At 42.4% G+C, this 17,016-nt stretch overlaps 1 protein-coding gene across 1 annotated transcript in view; it reads left to right on the top strand.

The window, feature by feature from the left end:
- Nucleotides 1-233: 233 nt before the first annotated feature.
- The window catches only part of slit3 (slit homolog 3 (Drosophila)), a 222,472-nt gene continuing 205,689 nt past the window's right edge, over nt 234-17,016 (top strand). The window contains exons 1-2 of the mRNA XM_061079769.1: nt 234-424; nt 15,818-15,889. Of these exons, the coding sequence (XP_060935752.1) occupies nt 234-424; nt 15,818-15,889 (263 nt within the window). The remainder of the gene's footprint in view (nt 425-15,817; nt 15,890-17,016) is intronic.

The following is a 17,016-nucleotide window of genomic DNA, read 5'->3' as shown; positions in this document are numbered from 1 at the left end:
TCTCTCTCTTCTTCAATGGCAGGGCAGCGATTTAAGGAGATTCTTTCATGATCGAGAAACTTTGGTGAACTTTTTTTTGCAGCTGCGGACTTAATTCTATTTCGGCTTACATCACTTTTTTTTTTTTTTTAACCAACCTCACAGTCCAGTGGCCTCTCTTGACCTTTTCTCGGGATCCTTCCTTCCCTTTCTCGGATATTCAATTCCACTTTGGGAGTATTTCAGTGGATATGATGCCTGGAACCGGAGCGGTGCGTCGGGATGCGCTCTGCCGGGTTTGGGCTCTGGTGGTCGGGCTGCTGGTGAGCCTTGGCTCGGTGGGTGGATGCCCTCACAAGTGCAGCTGCTCCGGGTCGCATGTGGACTGCCAGGGTCTGGGTCTGAAGACTGTGCCCAAAGGAATACCGAGGAATGCCGAGCGCCTGTAAGTGACAGTTTCTCTATTAAACATGCATGGGACCCGAGATGCGCCTTCTCTCCTGTGCAGCTGCTTCCACGCGTAAAAGTCCAGATTCTGTTTGGGTTTGATTTTCAGAGGAGCTGGTGATGGAAGCTTGAAATCATTCACTAGTGAGTTAAACATTCTCAAACTGCGTCTAAAGTGACTTTAAGAAGTCAAAGTAGAAACGTGCGCATTGTAAAGACTGATTCACCTGCGCAGAGATGCACAGATTTGTTTTAAATAAGTTATCATGGACTTTTCACTCGTCTCCATTCTGCCTGATTAAAAGTGAAGAACATCTCAACCCAATGGAATCATTACCTTGCAAATGCTCCACTTTATTTGCAGAACAACATTCATTAGTTGTCTATAGTTTGCAGTACAAGTCCCATTAGTTAACTTGGGCTTACGTCGGTTCACACAGCTTAGAAACTTTTCTCATTTCTTTTGCTGTTAAATTCGGTGGGTGAAAGTTTTAAGAAGACTTCACTTGCAGATCCATTTAAGCCCAGTAAGGATTAATTAATTGGAGAATAATGCACCAGTATTATTTATGGAAAACAACTTTAAGTGTAGTATATCTCATATCTGTGAACCGTTACTGCAGCTTCTTGGCTCATGTATTTAATACATGGTGTCAATGAAACTGCCCTGGAATTTACCAGTGACATCAATGAATGGAGGCAGTTAAGACAATAGACCTGTAGCAGACTTTTGAACTTTTCATTTTGAATGTTTTTATTGAGGTCACAGTGAAAGGCAAGACGAGTCAGCGAACTCCTTAAATCTTTATATTCTCACGTTTTGCAGTTTTCACAGGTTCCTAAAGTTTGACTTGATCCTCAGAGACTAAAAGCCTGACTCCTTAAGGACTTCCAGTTTTCTTTAACCTGATGACCGTTAGTTTTAAATGATATTCACTCCTAAGGCGGAGACAGACCTTTGACAGAAGTGGTTGCCACCTCTTGACACATATGTCCCTGCAGCCACACACATGCACTCTCTCTCACACACGTACACACACGCACACACACACACCTATGCTGTTAAGGTATGGAAGTGATTATGCATGATAACGGAGCAGCCAAAAGCCCTGCAGGGGATCAACAACAGACCGAGCCCTGAGACAACAAACACAATCAGCAGGCTGGAAGTGGGGGGCTGTATTTGTGGATGTGTGTCTGTGAATGTGGGGTCAACGGTGGAGACGGACATATGATTTGCACGTGTGCATGCATTTTCCCTGGGTCATGTGTTTGTTAAGACCTTTATGTTTGTGTCTTTGTGTCTGTATGTTTACGCTTGCGAGCATGATTGTGTTTCTTACGTGTGTAAGTGTGAGTGTGAACAACAAACACTATCCCACCAGGCTGCTGTGACCTGTTGGGACCTGTTGGATTTGACACAGCAATCCCCAGAAGACATTTACACCGAAGGAAAATAAATAATTAGAGCAGGCTGTGATGGGGAGGTGGGATAAGAGGGTCCCCTGCTTCTATCGGGGGTCCCCAGGGTGGAATACTTGGGGTAGTATCGCCCCACCTACCGCCCTCACTCCAGAAACTGTGTTTATGTTTCCCTGATTTATCCAGGTCAGTGTTTTAGCTGTGACTTTGGCCAAGAGTTGCTTTTTTCCTCCTCCTTTCTCTCCGTCTCTCAGGCTGCTTTCATCTCTAGCTTTCTCTCTGTAGATAGATTTGAGGGAGTCTGAGATGGGAAACATTAAAATGGATGAGATTCCAGTTGTAAAGGTTAGGGCAGATGGGAAACTTTTTAGGAAAGAGACATGAGCATTATTACCATGAGGAGGGATTTGGGTTGGATGGCTGGAATGAAACCCATGTGGACAACAGATCCGAGGACCCAGAGAGCCAAGTTAGTTTCTGCATGATTCAAAAACAAAGTTGCATCAGAGTAGAATGCCCCAAATCTTCCCATTGACTGAGCTGATGTTTTCCTAACTTTACCATTTCAAAGATAAGAAATTATGAGGATCCAGTGTGTTAAAGTTTATCTTCTTGATTTTTTAAAATATCATCTTTAGTTGACAGGCCATATTTTTACACAGAAAACAACGATTGAAAGCACAATAATTCAGCTAAAATAAGTAAAACATTCAAAAGCTCATCAGTTTTTCGTCACTGCCGCCTGATGTAACAGTTAATCTGACATTTGTTTTGACATTGTCAATGTTCGGGTCTAAGTCGAGTCTTTCGGGCCAACAAAAACTGGCAATCGACATTTAAGTCAGCGTCAAAAATACATTAAAATGTACTGAATCTGTTATTTCAGAAGTTTCCTGGCAGCAGGATGTTCCTCCTGTTAAAAGGCAGAGCGATGTCGCAATGTTGAGGTAACTGGCTGGAGACTGGTATGCATCTGTTTGGCCTGTAAATCTACATTTGGACCTGAAAGAATACTGTTCTCCACGGAAATCCTGTGTTTTAAGCATCACACGCTCACAACTTCAGTGAAAAATGGCTCCGAAAAGACACTTTAACCAGTTTGGATGGATTCTGGTGATGGCCCCCGATTCCTAGTGAAAAGAGAGTCAAATAAAAATGTCACTATTGGACCATAATTATAACGTTGCTGTTACTATGTTTCCCAGCACTCATATTTAGAATAACAAAATACACGCAACTCTGTTTGCTGATGTTGATTGAGGATGGAAAACTGGGGAAGGACATTGACGTGTTTCTCAGTTCTACAATTTTGTTGTTTAGTTGTGTCTCATTTGGAAATATTGAGTTTCGCACGAGGGGAAATCCATAGAGACGAGGAGGAGGAGACACAGTCGTCTCAAAACACCAGAATCCAATGAAACAAGTCGAAACAACATGTGGTGTTGGAGTAAGGGACAAGACTTTCACCTTATCTTGAGTGGAAAATCTTTTTTCGGCTTCTACTCCGCTGCTCCCTTTATCAGCCTCGAACCACATGTACCATATCAAACTGAATTCACACAGATTCTACGGAGGTCACTGAAAACAAATGTAGAGAATCACTGTTGAGTTAGTACATGACACCGGTCACAGGAAACCGGGGAAAACTATAAAATAACTTCAGAATAAACTGCTGCAAAACAGTGAAAATGTATTCATTAGTCGATTTTCCTTTGATGGAGCGGATGGAAGGAAGTGAAATGGGAGAATGGCTGGCACTATAAAACATGGAACCTGGTCATTTTAAACTTAAGAAGTAGTCGCTACTTTCTCCCTCTATTACTCTTAGTACATAACTTGATTCCAGTTCCCTGGTGCTACAGTTGGAAGTGAAGGCTGAGCTTAACATGCAGAGCCAGAGTCCACCTGTCATAACGGCAGAACGAATCCCTCTTAAAGGCCCGTTTTCTCCACTATTGTTAACAGAGCATTTGGAAAGGTTAATGAGAGAAAAACACTGGTGGCCTCCACTGTTTCACTCATCACACGCTCGCACACATACACACAGGCAGCCTCGCAGATTACCTCAGGCCAGTCAATTCTGTAATGTCCTCCTTGGGAAGCCACTTGAGACCTCATTTGCATCTAATTTGAGTGGAGGGGTTTTTCTTAGGGGGGGGGGCGGGGGCTTTACAGACGAGGCTGGGTAAAATGAATTGGGAAAACAGGGCCGGCTTTTCTCTCCCGGGTCCAATTCACACCTGCCCTACAGGGAATGCACACTCACGCGCACGTGCACACCCTCAAATGTGTTTTTTTTTTGGGATCTGCAAATTCCTAACCGTTGCCCGAGCAGCTGTAAAATGTGTGGAAATAGATTCTTTGATCGGGTTATTTCATTCTTATTCTGCTGGCTACGATGTGTGTGCCCATGTCTGTGTTTGCAGTTGAATGAGTTCACTATTGGAAGTAGCAAACTTCCAGAGCCAGCTTCACCCAAACTGACTCTGCCCTCTGCTCTGTTCCCTCACTAGCGGCATGTTGAGAGAGTTTTGGCAAGTTTGTTACGAGCGACACCTTCTCTTCTTTCTCGAGCCTCATCTGGCTTTTCCTCTCTCTCCTTTTGTTTCCTCTCACAAACTCCTCATACTTACCCCAACTTTTCTCTTTCCCTTCTCTTCCCTCTGTCCTCCTTCATTCTCGCTTTCTTTCTGCAATCCTTTGCCTACCTCTCTCCACCACTCATTGTCTGACCTCAACTCTGTCTTCAACACACACACACACACACACACACACACACACACACACAAACACACACACACACACACACACACACACACACACACACACACACACACACACACACACACACACACACCTCCAGTTTGCCAGCAGCATCTGTCCAATCAAGTTCCCATTTCCCCTCAGTGTGCCAACCTACGCTGGTGCACACAACTGTAGGATCCTGCCACTGTGCGTGTGTGTGTCTGTGTGTTTTTTTGTGTATATGTGGACATTCTTCAGCGAGTGTGTGTCTCTCTGTGTAGAATGGACACACATGTCTAGCCTCTGCTTCTGGCTCTTATCAAAGCTTGGTGTTGATTGGTCAATGGACGCTGTTAACTGCCACACCCTCGGCTCTGAAATGGCATTCCATGGTGGAACTGGATTGTGTGTGTGTGTGTGTGTGTGTGTGTGTTTTCTACCTCTGTGGGGCATTTTTCAGTATAAACACCGACCTTGTCCCGACCAGTATAGTCCTCCTGGGGTACGAAACCTCGTCCTAATGAGGAAACACGTCATTTCTGAGGTCTTGGTTAAGGTTGGGGGTAATGTTAGGGTCAGGCTGTCTGCAATGAATGGAAGTCGATGCAATATCCTAACAAGGATAGCTGTGTGTGAGTGTTTGTTTATGTCTTTGTGATCTTTGAATAGTGCGTTGCTAACCTGTGCTCGTCGCAGACCAGCTAATTTGTGCTGACATAGTTCCCGTCCCCTAAATTTAGTGTAATTTGACTGGATCGAGAACAATCTGTAATCACTGAAGAACTCTGGCGTTTGCCTCAGTTTTGGCTCGGCTCCTTTCAGTTGTGGCCTGAGCATTCGCATGTCGTCATTACAAATAGTATTCTGTTGGTTAAATGGGGCTCAAATTAGGGCCGATAAACTTTTAAACTTGTTATGTGATGTTCACAAATAAAAGCCTTCGTAAACCATTTGAAATAAATCTGCGTGAAGTTTGCACATGTGTAGTAAAGAGTTGAAAGAAAGTGTGCATGAATACAATAAGGTGTAAGGACTTGTACCTTCAGCTTCACACTGTCTGAGAACTTTGAGTTTTGCACAAATCACTTCTCTGGGTCTTTCTCTCGTTTTGAAAAATGGAAATCTTTTCCAGACATGTACAAACTTGAATCTTGTGCAGATTTATGATACAGGTTTACAAGTCTGATTCACAACTACTTTTGAATTATTTGTGAACATCACTTCACAAGCTCAAAATCCTATTAACCGTAATTTGAGTCCATACGGGTATATTACCACACCAAAGACGTCTGATAAGTCAAAGACACATTCCAACTGTTTTGGCAATCCCAACGCTAACCATGCTGTGTTGGTACTTCGCCAGCATTTGTGGAAACCAGGGAGCTAATTGGTGTATTTTCTCTTCGCACAGCATTTCTGTATATATACGCTACTTTGAAGAAAGCTTCAGTCAGCACACATGGTTTGGTAACTGCTGAATAAAAGCCATCATTCAATGAAGAGTTTTTTTTAAAACTTTTTACTGTTATCGTGGGTATGATGGTGATGTAATACATTTGAGGAGCAGCCGTGTGTTATTGCTATAGCAGACAAGTCTAAACTAATAAGTCAAAACCACAGTAAGCTTGCTGTTTTCTAACAGCCTCTTAATGTCACGCCTATCGTCTGTGGGCATCTCCTGGTAACAATTTTGTGTTCTTCTAACTACGTTGGATTCAGTCATTTGATGCCAAATGGCACAAGTGAGGGTAACCAATATTAAGGCTCCAGTTTTTAGGTCAGTGGGTGATCTTCTCTTCCCCAAATTTCTCCAATGTGCGGGCAGTTGACCTTTCTATTAAATGACTTTCAGTCTGCCAGAGTGGCAGCCAGCTGGCACAGACAGTGGGCACTGCCCTTCTGGGAAACTCTGCAAACTGGATGCAACACTCAAGCATACACAGACAAACACACTGCATTCACATGGGCACACACAAAAAGGCAACATGCTGCACACACTCACTGGCACACATCACATGCACATACATGCATACATATGACTGTATACTTAAAACTATGCATGAATGTATACATGGTTGTAGCGTTCCCTCACTCCCATGATGCATTCAATTTACCAGTGCAGTGGCCATTCTGCCTGTTAACATTGGCCTGTGGTGATGCTGGTTGCAGCTTTCTTTCTGAAACTGTTAAAGTGACCTGCAGGAGCTGAGCCGTAGCAAGTAAAGAGCGACTGCAGGACTCGGTCCACAGAACCCTGAAGCTGTTCCACAGTCTCTGCACAAAGAGCCGTTCACCTGTTTATTCAGAGTCCAGTGAAGCTTGACTCAGTAAGCAGAACCATGAGTCCCATGCAGCTGACGAGGAGTGCTTGTCACCCGTTTATTCAGTTTCTTAATATTGGATGTATTTCCTTTCCAAATTGCACCAAATTTCACTCTGCACTCCCTTGGGCCCTTGGTAATACACAATGCAAGTGTGAAGCTAATCAAAGGAATTGCAGTGATCTGAGAACATTGCTCCTGGAATCACCTGTAGACAAGCCAACAGTTAACCAGATTATCTAGAACACTTAGAGGGAGCGAACCTCTATTACTTCTTTGCACAGAAAAGCTGTGAATGCAAAAGTACTGAAAGTATAACAGGTCAAAGTTGGACAACGTGGATGGTCTCTTAACTGTGATGGATGTTTGCAGGGAACACTTTCGGTGATTATTTCATAGTTTGCCTTCATTTTCTCTTCAAAGTAAGTTTTGCTAACCTAGGGGTTGGCTTAAGACTTGACGTGATTGCCTGTTGCTTTTGGCCTTTGCTTTGTTTTATGATTGCCGATAGGAATGATGATTTGATGACCCAAACTACTAAAATAAGACCCTGGTTGTCTGTTTTTTTTACCCTGCAAAAAGCGCTTTGAAGTAGCGAGGAACAGCCAAGACTCTCCAGAAATAACCTCGCTCTCAAGGTCTAAAAATGGCCCTTCACAAAGATGGTTCAAGAGCACACACATGTGAAAAAGGTGCATTCATATACTCAACAAAAATATATGCAAGAAAGCACATAGGAAGTTTAATGCATGCAAACACACATTTAGAACTCTCGCCTTCCTGCAAGCTCAAGCTTACATACACACATAGTACAATCTAATGCTTTGGCTGGATTAAAGATGCAATTGGTTATAGATGGAAACTTTGACATCTAACGAGAGAGAGAGAGAGAGTGTGTGTGTGTGTGTGTGTGTGTGTCTGTGTGTCACAGAGAAACTACCTCGAGTCACGAATGACCTTCTTTGACATTCTGCCAAAACAGAAGCCATCAGACCGGAGGACTTCAGAGTGTGTGTCAGACTAAAGCACCGCTCTGGTTGTGTGTGCGTGTGTGTGTGCGCGATATGCTCGTCGTTTGATGTTAACAAGCTATTCCACCGTTTTGTTAGACCACTGTCACCAAAGCAACACATTATATGCACTCTGCTGGGACTTTTTCTCAGTGTGTTTCTCTGCACACCCCTCCGTGATACATATTTATGTTTATTTGTGTGCATTTGGCAGTGCATACAGTATGTGTGTGCAATATGAAAGTGTGACTTTCACCATAATTGGCTGTTTTCAGTCCAATTTTCAGCCAAGCTATGCCTGCAGGCGACTCCCTAATGTGGTCAAGCCTGCGTGGTTAACAGCAACACCAAACTATGAATTTCCTGAGGTTGAGTCGCATTATCGTTGAATAGAACCTACGGCGGCGAGAGGGATAAATTATGACGGACAGAAAACAAAGCAATACGAAGAGAGGAGACACATTACTCCTCCTGATTTTCACAAAACCCGGTCAGTTGTGAAAGGGACATTAACAAGTAATTTTACAGACTGAGATCAACTAAGATTGAGAAGATATAAGGGGATGAAGAAGGATTTAAAGCTGAAATATAGACGGTAAAATAGAGAAGCAGATCTAGAAAGGGTAGGAAAGAGCCAAAAGTTAGTTGGAAAGAAGGAGCTTAAGTTAAAGACGAGTATTTAAGTGAAAATGAGTGTCCTTTAGTCTGCTACAGTCTAATCGCTCCTTTATCATCAGTGTCTCTCCTCCTCCTCCTCGTTGCTCCTCTCCTCTTTCCTTTTATCTCTATTTTTGGGAATGAAGTTTTCTTCCTCCCTTTGTTTAGTTTCTTTTCGCATTTGTTAGCATTCTAGACATTGCAGATGTCTCCAACAAGCCGGCACCTTATTTGTACAAACGGAGGGAGATTTTTAACCCACAGAGACAAATGTGGGGTGAGCAACACCGGCCAGAGAAAATGTTAAATGTCAAGTGTCAGAATGTTTCAGGGAAGAACGCAGAGCCTACACAAGAAACTATCTCCAACAGTGGGGTCAGTGTGTCGGTGGTCGCAACAGCAAACTCATCACAAGAGCAAAACAGTTTCCCTTCATTCGCCATTCGCACTGTAAATCCTGCTGTTGACCGATATTGAAGCCACAGTAATATGAAGCTCGATAATTGGAAACATATAGAAGAGAAACCAACAATGATTGATGACGATGATCGTGACGCATGAAGAAACAAAAAGACTTGAGAAATGAAGAAGACACAAATCTCGGGTTGAGGAAGAGACCATCTGAGCTACAGAGAGTCAATCCCAGTAAGCACATGAAAGAACCAGTTGTTTGTGAATGGTCATAAAACACACTGATGTTTACAAAGCTCTTTCCATGTGCCTTTGCCTGCTTGTTGTTATTTGTAAAAATGGCCTCATTGTTTATGCAAAAAACACTCAATGGATTTTCATGAAATTTGGTGGATGGATGGGATATTGGATAAGTAAAAAAACCAATAGATTTTGTTGTGGAGCTGGATTAAGGGTTGAATCCATGAATAATTAAAATCACTTTCTATAACACTGTAATAGAAGGCATTTATTTAACATGATATTGACATATACTATTCCTAAATATGGGTTGATAAGGGGACTGCACTCTGAGGGCCATTCTGGTATTTCAAGCTTTGACTACATAAACCTGATGGTGATACACTGAATTCTTTTACGTTATACGGCCGGTAAAATAACTAATAATATCTGCAAAGTACTGGTATGAGCCTTTCAATATCCTGTCATGCACAATTTTAAAGTGCATGACCCTGGTGTCCTCAAAGGTCTGCAGGTTCAACCTTGGACCTCTTGTGTGAGTGTGCCTCTATTCACTTGTTCTTGTGTTCACATGCCGTGTGTGTGTGTCTGTGTGTGATGTGAACGACAAAATCTCCCAGTGATGATTGCTGTGTATCCCAGAGAGCAGATTTGTAATAGCAGTGAGTTCACTACCTATTAGTGTCACGATGACAGAAATCCAAAACAGCAGTAAACGGTCGCTCAGGAGAACAAATGTTCCACAAACCTCCCAAATTTTCCAAAACTCGAAGACTCATGTAAACTCTTGTAGACAATATATGGTGCACAAACAGAGACAGGGATTGTAACTGTCATTCTTTGTAATGCTTTCCAGCTTTACATCGTTCCACCTTTACAATGTACGATGTCCATGTTACACAATCATTTATGGAGGTTGTACATTCGAGTGCTTAAATAATAAAACTTTATACATTCAAGACACGCACATACATTTGATGTTTAATATTTCTGCTGTGCCACGATCCAGCTGTTAGCTCCATTTGAACATTTAGTTTCTATAGCAACACTATTTGTTGCAACAGAAACACAGCACAGCTCCACAGAGCTTGCTGCTTGATACCTCCACCATGTCTCTTATCTCTGAACATGCAGATATTAAGAGACATCGTTTACACACTCACTGAATGTGTATGTGTTCAACTCAAGATTTTACTGAACTCAGAGCTCAATTTCTTTCTCGCCTCCATCGGTTTATGAAGTAGATTTACAAAACCTTTGTCTAAGCATGAATATCTTCCTCAAGTTGAATCATTTTCAACTTGCACAGACTTTTTCAACAGTAAATTTGGTCGAGCTCTTGTTAGGGCAGCACTATTCTGGATAACAGGAGAATCATAGTTCTTGGAATTGAGATTACAAAATATGATGGTGCTGGCACATCATCTTTGGACAACAGAAATGCAGGGCTTCTGTTTTTAGCTTGCAATCAACAACTCCCAACAAATAATAAATGTCAGTTCTCCATACACACCCTTAGAAAAAGTATTTTTCTTGGCGGTAGACAGCAATAGACAATTGTAAACCACGATTGGATCATCAGTCGGTTTCTCTTTATTCATTTAGTCATTTTCTTACCCTGCTGTTCTGCTGCATTGCAATTTGCTGAGGGAGAAAGTAGGAGCACATGTTGAATGTGGCTGATCTCCCCAATGAAATGTGGCTGAATCTTTGTCATTTAGAAATGACACCGATATGACAAATAGCTCTGAATAGAGACCAAGTGAGATTACATTACTGTGATTGAGGTTGTGTGAAAAGTTTCTGCTAAATTTCATTTTCAAACATTTGAAGTGCAGCAATACCCAAGGCTAAGTTTGAAGTAGCTTGATGGTTTGCCCAGTGCTTCTGTGACTGACACAGTAGATCTGTAGAGGAAAAGGAAGAAGGCAATTAGGATTCCTTGCGTAACAGGGAGACTTAGAGAGCGAAATTGAGCATACCTATCTAAGAGAGAGAGAGAGAAAGAGGGAAAGAGAAAGAGAGAGAAGTTTGGAGAGCAAGAAAGGAGGAATGAGAATGTTGAGAGGTACAAGACCGTTGTGGAAAATAACAGGAGATTAGCACAGGAAGCGAACGCATTCGGAAACGAGGCGTGAGGCGGAGAACCACAGGGGATGAAAGGGAAAGGATGGAGGGATAGAGAGATAAGGATGCAGTGCAACGATAGAGTGAGAGAAAAAGTGAAAAGAGGAAATGTCGCCGTGTCAGAGACAGATAGACAGAGCCAGAACAAAGAGAGGAAACAGTTTGCAGTACTTAATCGTTATTCCTCATTGTTGTCCCAGATAGAGGAAAACAGAGGTCAAAGGTCAAGAAAACGTACCAACCAGACCGATGGAGATAGTTGCGCGAGTAGAGGAAGAGAAACACAATTGACCGGCGTGTGACCTGACTTACCAAACATTTTGATTCACGTTTTTTGTGAATTAATGGGTCATGGTTCCCTCAAGGGTCGAGTCCAACTTCTGATTCATTGAGCTCTTCAGACTTTGACCCCGTTCAGACCTGGTGTTCACATGCACCCTGAGTGATCTGATCCTAAGGGGTCAGCACTAAGTTCAGGTCTGAACGCATCCAAATGCATCCAAATCCATCTTGAGATCCAATCACTCAGACCACCTCCAAGTTGTTTGCTCTGTGTCCTGGGCCACATATGAAGGACCGCCTACTAACCTAATGTCCTCTGATCTGCCGCAGTTTTACAATGAATCTAATATGTTTTTATATTTCTCAGTGATCATACGTTGATTGGTTTGAGGCCACAGCTCCAATATCAACACTGACCAACACATAGGGACTGAAACGTAAGGGTGAAATCTTTCCTCATAGCAGATTGGCACTTTAAGTCCCTCCTGACTCTGTATGCTCACTGTCTCTTTCTCACTCATGCAGACATCATCACACTTACAACACAGACTGGGTGAAAAAACACAATTTCGTCTTCGCAATCACAAATGACGTACTTGATTGTTTGCATACACTCCAGGGGAGAGTGAATTCCAAACCCAAGTGGTCACAGGAGACACATTTATCTGTCCACATACCTTTACCTACAGTGTGTGTGTATTGTCAGTTAGCTTGTTGGCCCGAGGCAGCCAGACTGTAGGGTTCACTGGTTTCAGTGGTCTGGGATGAGATGTGGTGGGGAGCTGTGTGTTTGTTGCATGGTATATTAATTCCCTGAACACCTGCTGTTTGCATTCTTGTCTTATCCCTTTGTAGCAAACACACGTGCGCCTCTCTCCTGCCGCTGATGGAAACAAACACTGGTGAAGGCTTTAGTGCTAAAGCCTCTCGTTAGTTGTCTGACTGCCAGCTGGTCAGTTAAATTTAAAGCTGAGTTAAAGTTTACTGCCGGGCGGGGTGGATCTGGAGCTTCAGCAGACCAGGTGCATAAAACACTCGGCCCCACATCATTCATATCCTCCATTAGCTCTGATTTTGCATCACATGGGCTTTCTATTCAAATCAATTCTATTTGTATTGCAGCAAATCATTTCAGAAATGTTCTCAAGGCACTTTGAGACCTTTAAAAATTAAAGTTCCCACGAAGAGCAAGTACCTTCCAGGCAAGCATCTGTCCTCATCTCATTGCACAAACTCGTACTGCTTTGAGGTAGAAATGTTCCGATAGGATTTTTCTCTTCCTGATACCAATGCCTGCACTTTCAGTATTTAACGATAACAACTTGTGACATGTATACAAAGTGATGATTACTGTCATTGTATGGCCTGGCTCAAGATCTGAAAAACAGAGACCTTCTCTTATCATCTAGTTTTACAGTTGAAACTGAAAAAGAGCAAAAATAGTGAATTAAGACCTGCATACAGTTTAAGACGCCTTTTTGCTTGTTAGAATCATGAAATATTGCCAAACTGATGATATTTTATGTAACTCTAGCTGCACTAAAACTTTATACTTTCTAGTAGCAGTACCAAGCAACTGGAACGTCTCTACTTTTTACAGTGGAGAGAGTTGGTGTATCAGCTCCTGTTATATTAGTGTAGCATGTGATTTTTATCTTGAGAATTTCTACCTTTCGTTATTACAGCTAGCATCACTCAATCCTATTCAGCGGCACTGACTTTGTTCGGATTTGAGGTCATGATTTTCGATGGGGGCGATGTCGTGGCTCTCCACCTGGTCCTGTGTCCTCACTGTTTGTTTGACCACACAGCGGTTTCCCTGGTGAGAGCAGAAGTTTCCACTGTGAACAAGAGAAAGATGGAGATAAGGATGGAGAGATTAGAGAAGCAGGGGGAGGAAAAAAGAGAGGGGAATGAAAAATATAGCCGACTGTAAAAAGAGTGAGAGATTGAGATAAAAGAGCAGCGATTAGAGGGGGAGAAAAAAAAGAGAGGAAAGCAAAGAAAAAGTGTTTAGTCAACTGTGAAACAGTGAAAGATAAGACATGAGAGATGGAGAGAAGGGGAGACAGTGAAAGAGGGGAGATTAGAAAGAAAAAGTTGAGAGGAAGGCTGGGAACTCAGGTTGATGTTGGCTGTGAAGGACTGACACATCGACATTAAAGAGCAGTGACTGGGGAAAGGAGAGATTGAAGATAGATTAATGGAGGGAGAGGGGGAAAAAAGAAAAGCTGAAAGATTGTTGCCAAATGTGAAAAGATAAGAAGTGACAGATAACAGAGGGGTAACAGGGAGGAGAGGATGGATAGAGGTCGAGGGACGGGAAACAGAAATGCTCAGATTGGATGCTGCTGCAGAGTCACTAAAGTAAATGTAAACATGAAATCACACATCGACAAGCGGGGGGGGGGGGGGGGAACCATGGAAGCACCTCTTTCCTCAGGATGAAAATGTTAAATCAATGCTGTATTGAGATTTTCATCACATCCTTGAAGGCTCATCAAACTGTTTCACAATCACACACACACACTGAAAACCAGTGACAAGAACCAGCAGCATCTCGTTCGGTTGATGCTGAAGTGACTCGCTGTCGAAAACACATCTGGTCTCTTGAATGGACCATTAAGATAAATGAATAACTTCTCTTTGTGATTTTTAAGTGTCTTCATGTTGTTGAACACTTAACTCACAGACACGGGACAACAATAGTGTTACGTTTCCCCCCTGAGTGTCAATCCAACTATTCAACCTTGTTTTAGCTCTGTTTTGGTCTCATCCACCCTCTGAGGGAAAGGTCTACCTCTTTAGCTGCTCAATGCTTCACTCTTCACCAGGTAGTCGCTAACTTTGTGGCACTTTTTTGTTGCCTGGCTTGTCTGGATGTACGGCTGATGAGAGGGAACCAAAACAATAAAGTTACGAGCTGCTAAAACCACAACAATTGAACTTGATGAAACTAAAATGATCCTTAAAGAATCCATGAGTCTGTCACAAGTGCTCTACTCGACAAGTGACCCCCAAAAATATTGTTTTCAATGCTACTCATTGGCTGTTGTCTCATCATGTCTTTGATTATTTTGTGTTGCCTCCCATTGTAACAGTTGAGCTATTGTTACCGTTCATTAATCTTTGAGCCCTTTCATGGACCCCTGGGTTTGGGGAAGCTCTGCCCTCGCCTGCACCAGCCCCCCCCCCTTGTCTCAGGCCAGGGTATGGCTCTTATTAGTGGTCCTTGCCATGGCAGCTTGTGGAAGCCTTTTGAAACCTAATATGGTCTTAAATCAGATTTATAAATGTTTAGGTGTATTATGAAAAACACACGCAGGCTGCCTTGGCAAAACCAGACTCTGTTTATGTGTATGTGTGAGTGTGTCTGTGAGCAGGCGAGGGCAAGTGAAAGCTTATGGAGAGTGTGTGTGTGAAATAAGAGAGAAAATTGTGTCGGTTGTTTGTGTGTGTTCTCTTGTGTGTGTGTGTGTGTGTGTGTGTGTGTGTGTGTGTGTGTGTGTGTGTGTGTGTGTGTGTGTGTGTGTGTGTGTGTGTGTGTGTGTGTGTTTTTTTCCCCTGCCCTAATTCCTCCAGTGCGACAGCGTTTCAATAAACAGCACGGCTGTATAAAGGGAACCAGTCTATACACACTCAGGCAGTCAGTTCATATTGCAGTATGTATACATTGTGCGTTCACAGTTAAAACAGATTGAATGACAGCCAGGAAACACGATAAGCTTTTAAACTCTGATGATGGAAAGAGAAAATAATTTCATCACACTTTTTTTTGTTGGAAACTTTGCTTCTCAATAAATCACAGCAGAAGGAGGTGTGCGTGTGTGTGTGTGTGTGTGTGTGTGTGTGCACAATATCATGGTGCCTGTGCAGTGGGAGTATTAGTATGTTTTGGGTGTGTGTTTATTTGTGTTTGTACTGTGTGTAAGTGTGTGTGGGCTCATTTGCTGAGGGGCGTTCTCACGCTTTGTCCGACTGCCACATTCAACAATTTGACCGAGCGAGAACACACAGAGACACACACATGCAATAAGTGGGTGCCCTGAAATGTGTAATCGCTTTTTTTTAATAATTTTTACAAAGACAATATATGCATTTATAATAAATTGTGTTGTATTAAGTTGAAACAGTTTGATTCAACTTGACCTCTAACCTCTGTGTTTCTTTGTGTAGGGATCTGAACAGGAACAACATCACCAGAATCACCAAAGTGGACTTCTCTGGCCTCAAGAACCTTAGGATTCTGTAAGTTTGATTCTTTATTTGTTTACCTCAACATGTTGTGGTGTCAAATGTCAAAGTCGTTCTACAAGTTGACATTGTTTTATTGTCATATAAAGCTTTTTTCCCTTTAACACATGGGAAAAGTATTTTGTTAGAATTCTTGTTTATCTAACTTACAAACAAACATTTATATCTGATTTGTTTGGGCTTATTGTTACATGACTTAAACTGCTCTTCAAACTTTTTGATGCCTTCAAATGGCTTTCATCAAATGTCCTAATAAAAAGGTAAACAGGTAACCTTAGACACCCTCATGTCTTTGTGATCACTTTCTATCGTGCTATTCAATGCAGTCAAAGAAATGAGGAAGAGAAAACCCACTCATGTTGTTGGAAAAAGTCTTGCGTGGTAATTGATGGTGTGTTCCCAAATTCTGGAGATCAAGATTTGTGTCCCATCCTCTGCTGAAAATAAACATTTGGTTGTTGTTCACTAAATCAGTCTGTCCTCAACTTCACCAAGTTTTCTTCGTCCAAACCACCTAGTTTGCCACAGAGTTGAGAAATCGGAAAAGTTGCTCTTGGATTCAGATGGCGTACGTATACAGCGCTGACAAACAGCTTTTTTTGTCAATAGGCATGAGGTTGGCTGGAATAAGGCTCCACCAGGTCTTTTATGTGCCTATTCTCCTCTGTTTCTCCTTCTTGTGACTTGTATTTGCTGCTTTGCAAGGAGTCCCATTAACAAAAAGGCTTCCATGCTGGAGTAATTACACAAATGCTATATTTACCTAATGGGCCTGTATATGGCTATAGGGGAAACACGTCTCTATAAAATAAAGTTTCCCATCCTAATGAGGGAGTTCAGTTCTTATCCGAGGAGTCGAATGTCGTAATTACTGAATATTTACGAGGTTAAATAATAGACTTATCGTGAGCTGAGGTGCCGGGAACAAGCAGCGAGACCCCCATTGGTTAAACAAGCAACAAAACAACAAGATGTGAGACTGGTGGGGGTCTATGATGATATGCAGATGATCCCAAGCTGGTGAAAAAGTTGAGTTCACTATTGTCTCCCATGAGTCGCTGAACAATAGTTGGATTGTGCAAAAGTTTTCATGTTTTGCAATTTAGGGAAACACCAGAGAG

This window comes from Limanda limanda, chromosome 10 (genome assembly GCF_963576545.1).
Source record: "Limanda limanda chromosome 10, fLimLim1.1, whole genome shotgun sequence".
NCBI lineage: Eukaryota > Metazoa > Chordata > Actinopteri > Pleuronectiformes > Pleuronectidae > Limanda > Limanda limanda.
The sequence above is the reverse complement of the archived record's forward strand: the minus strand, read 5'-3'. Positions and strand labels throughout refer to the sequence as shown.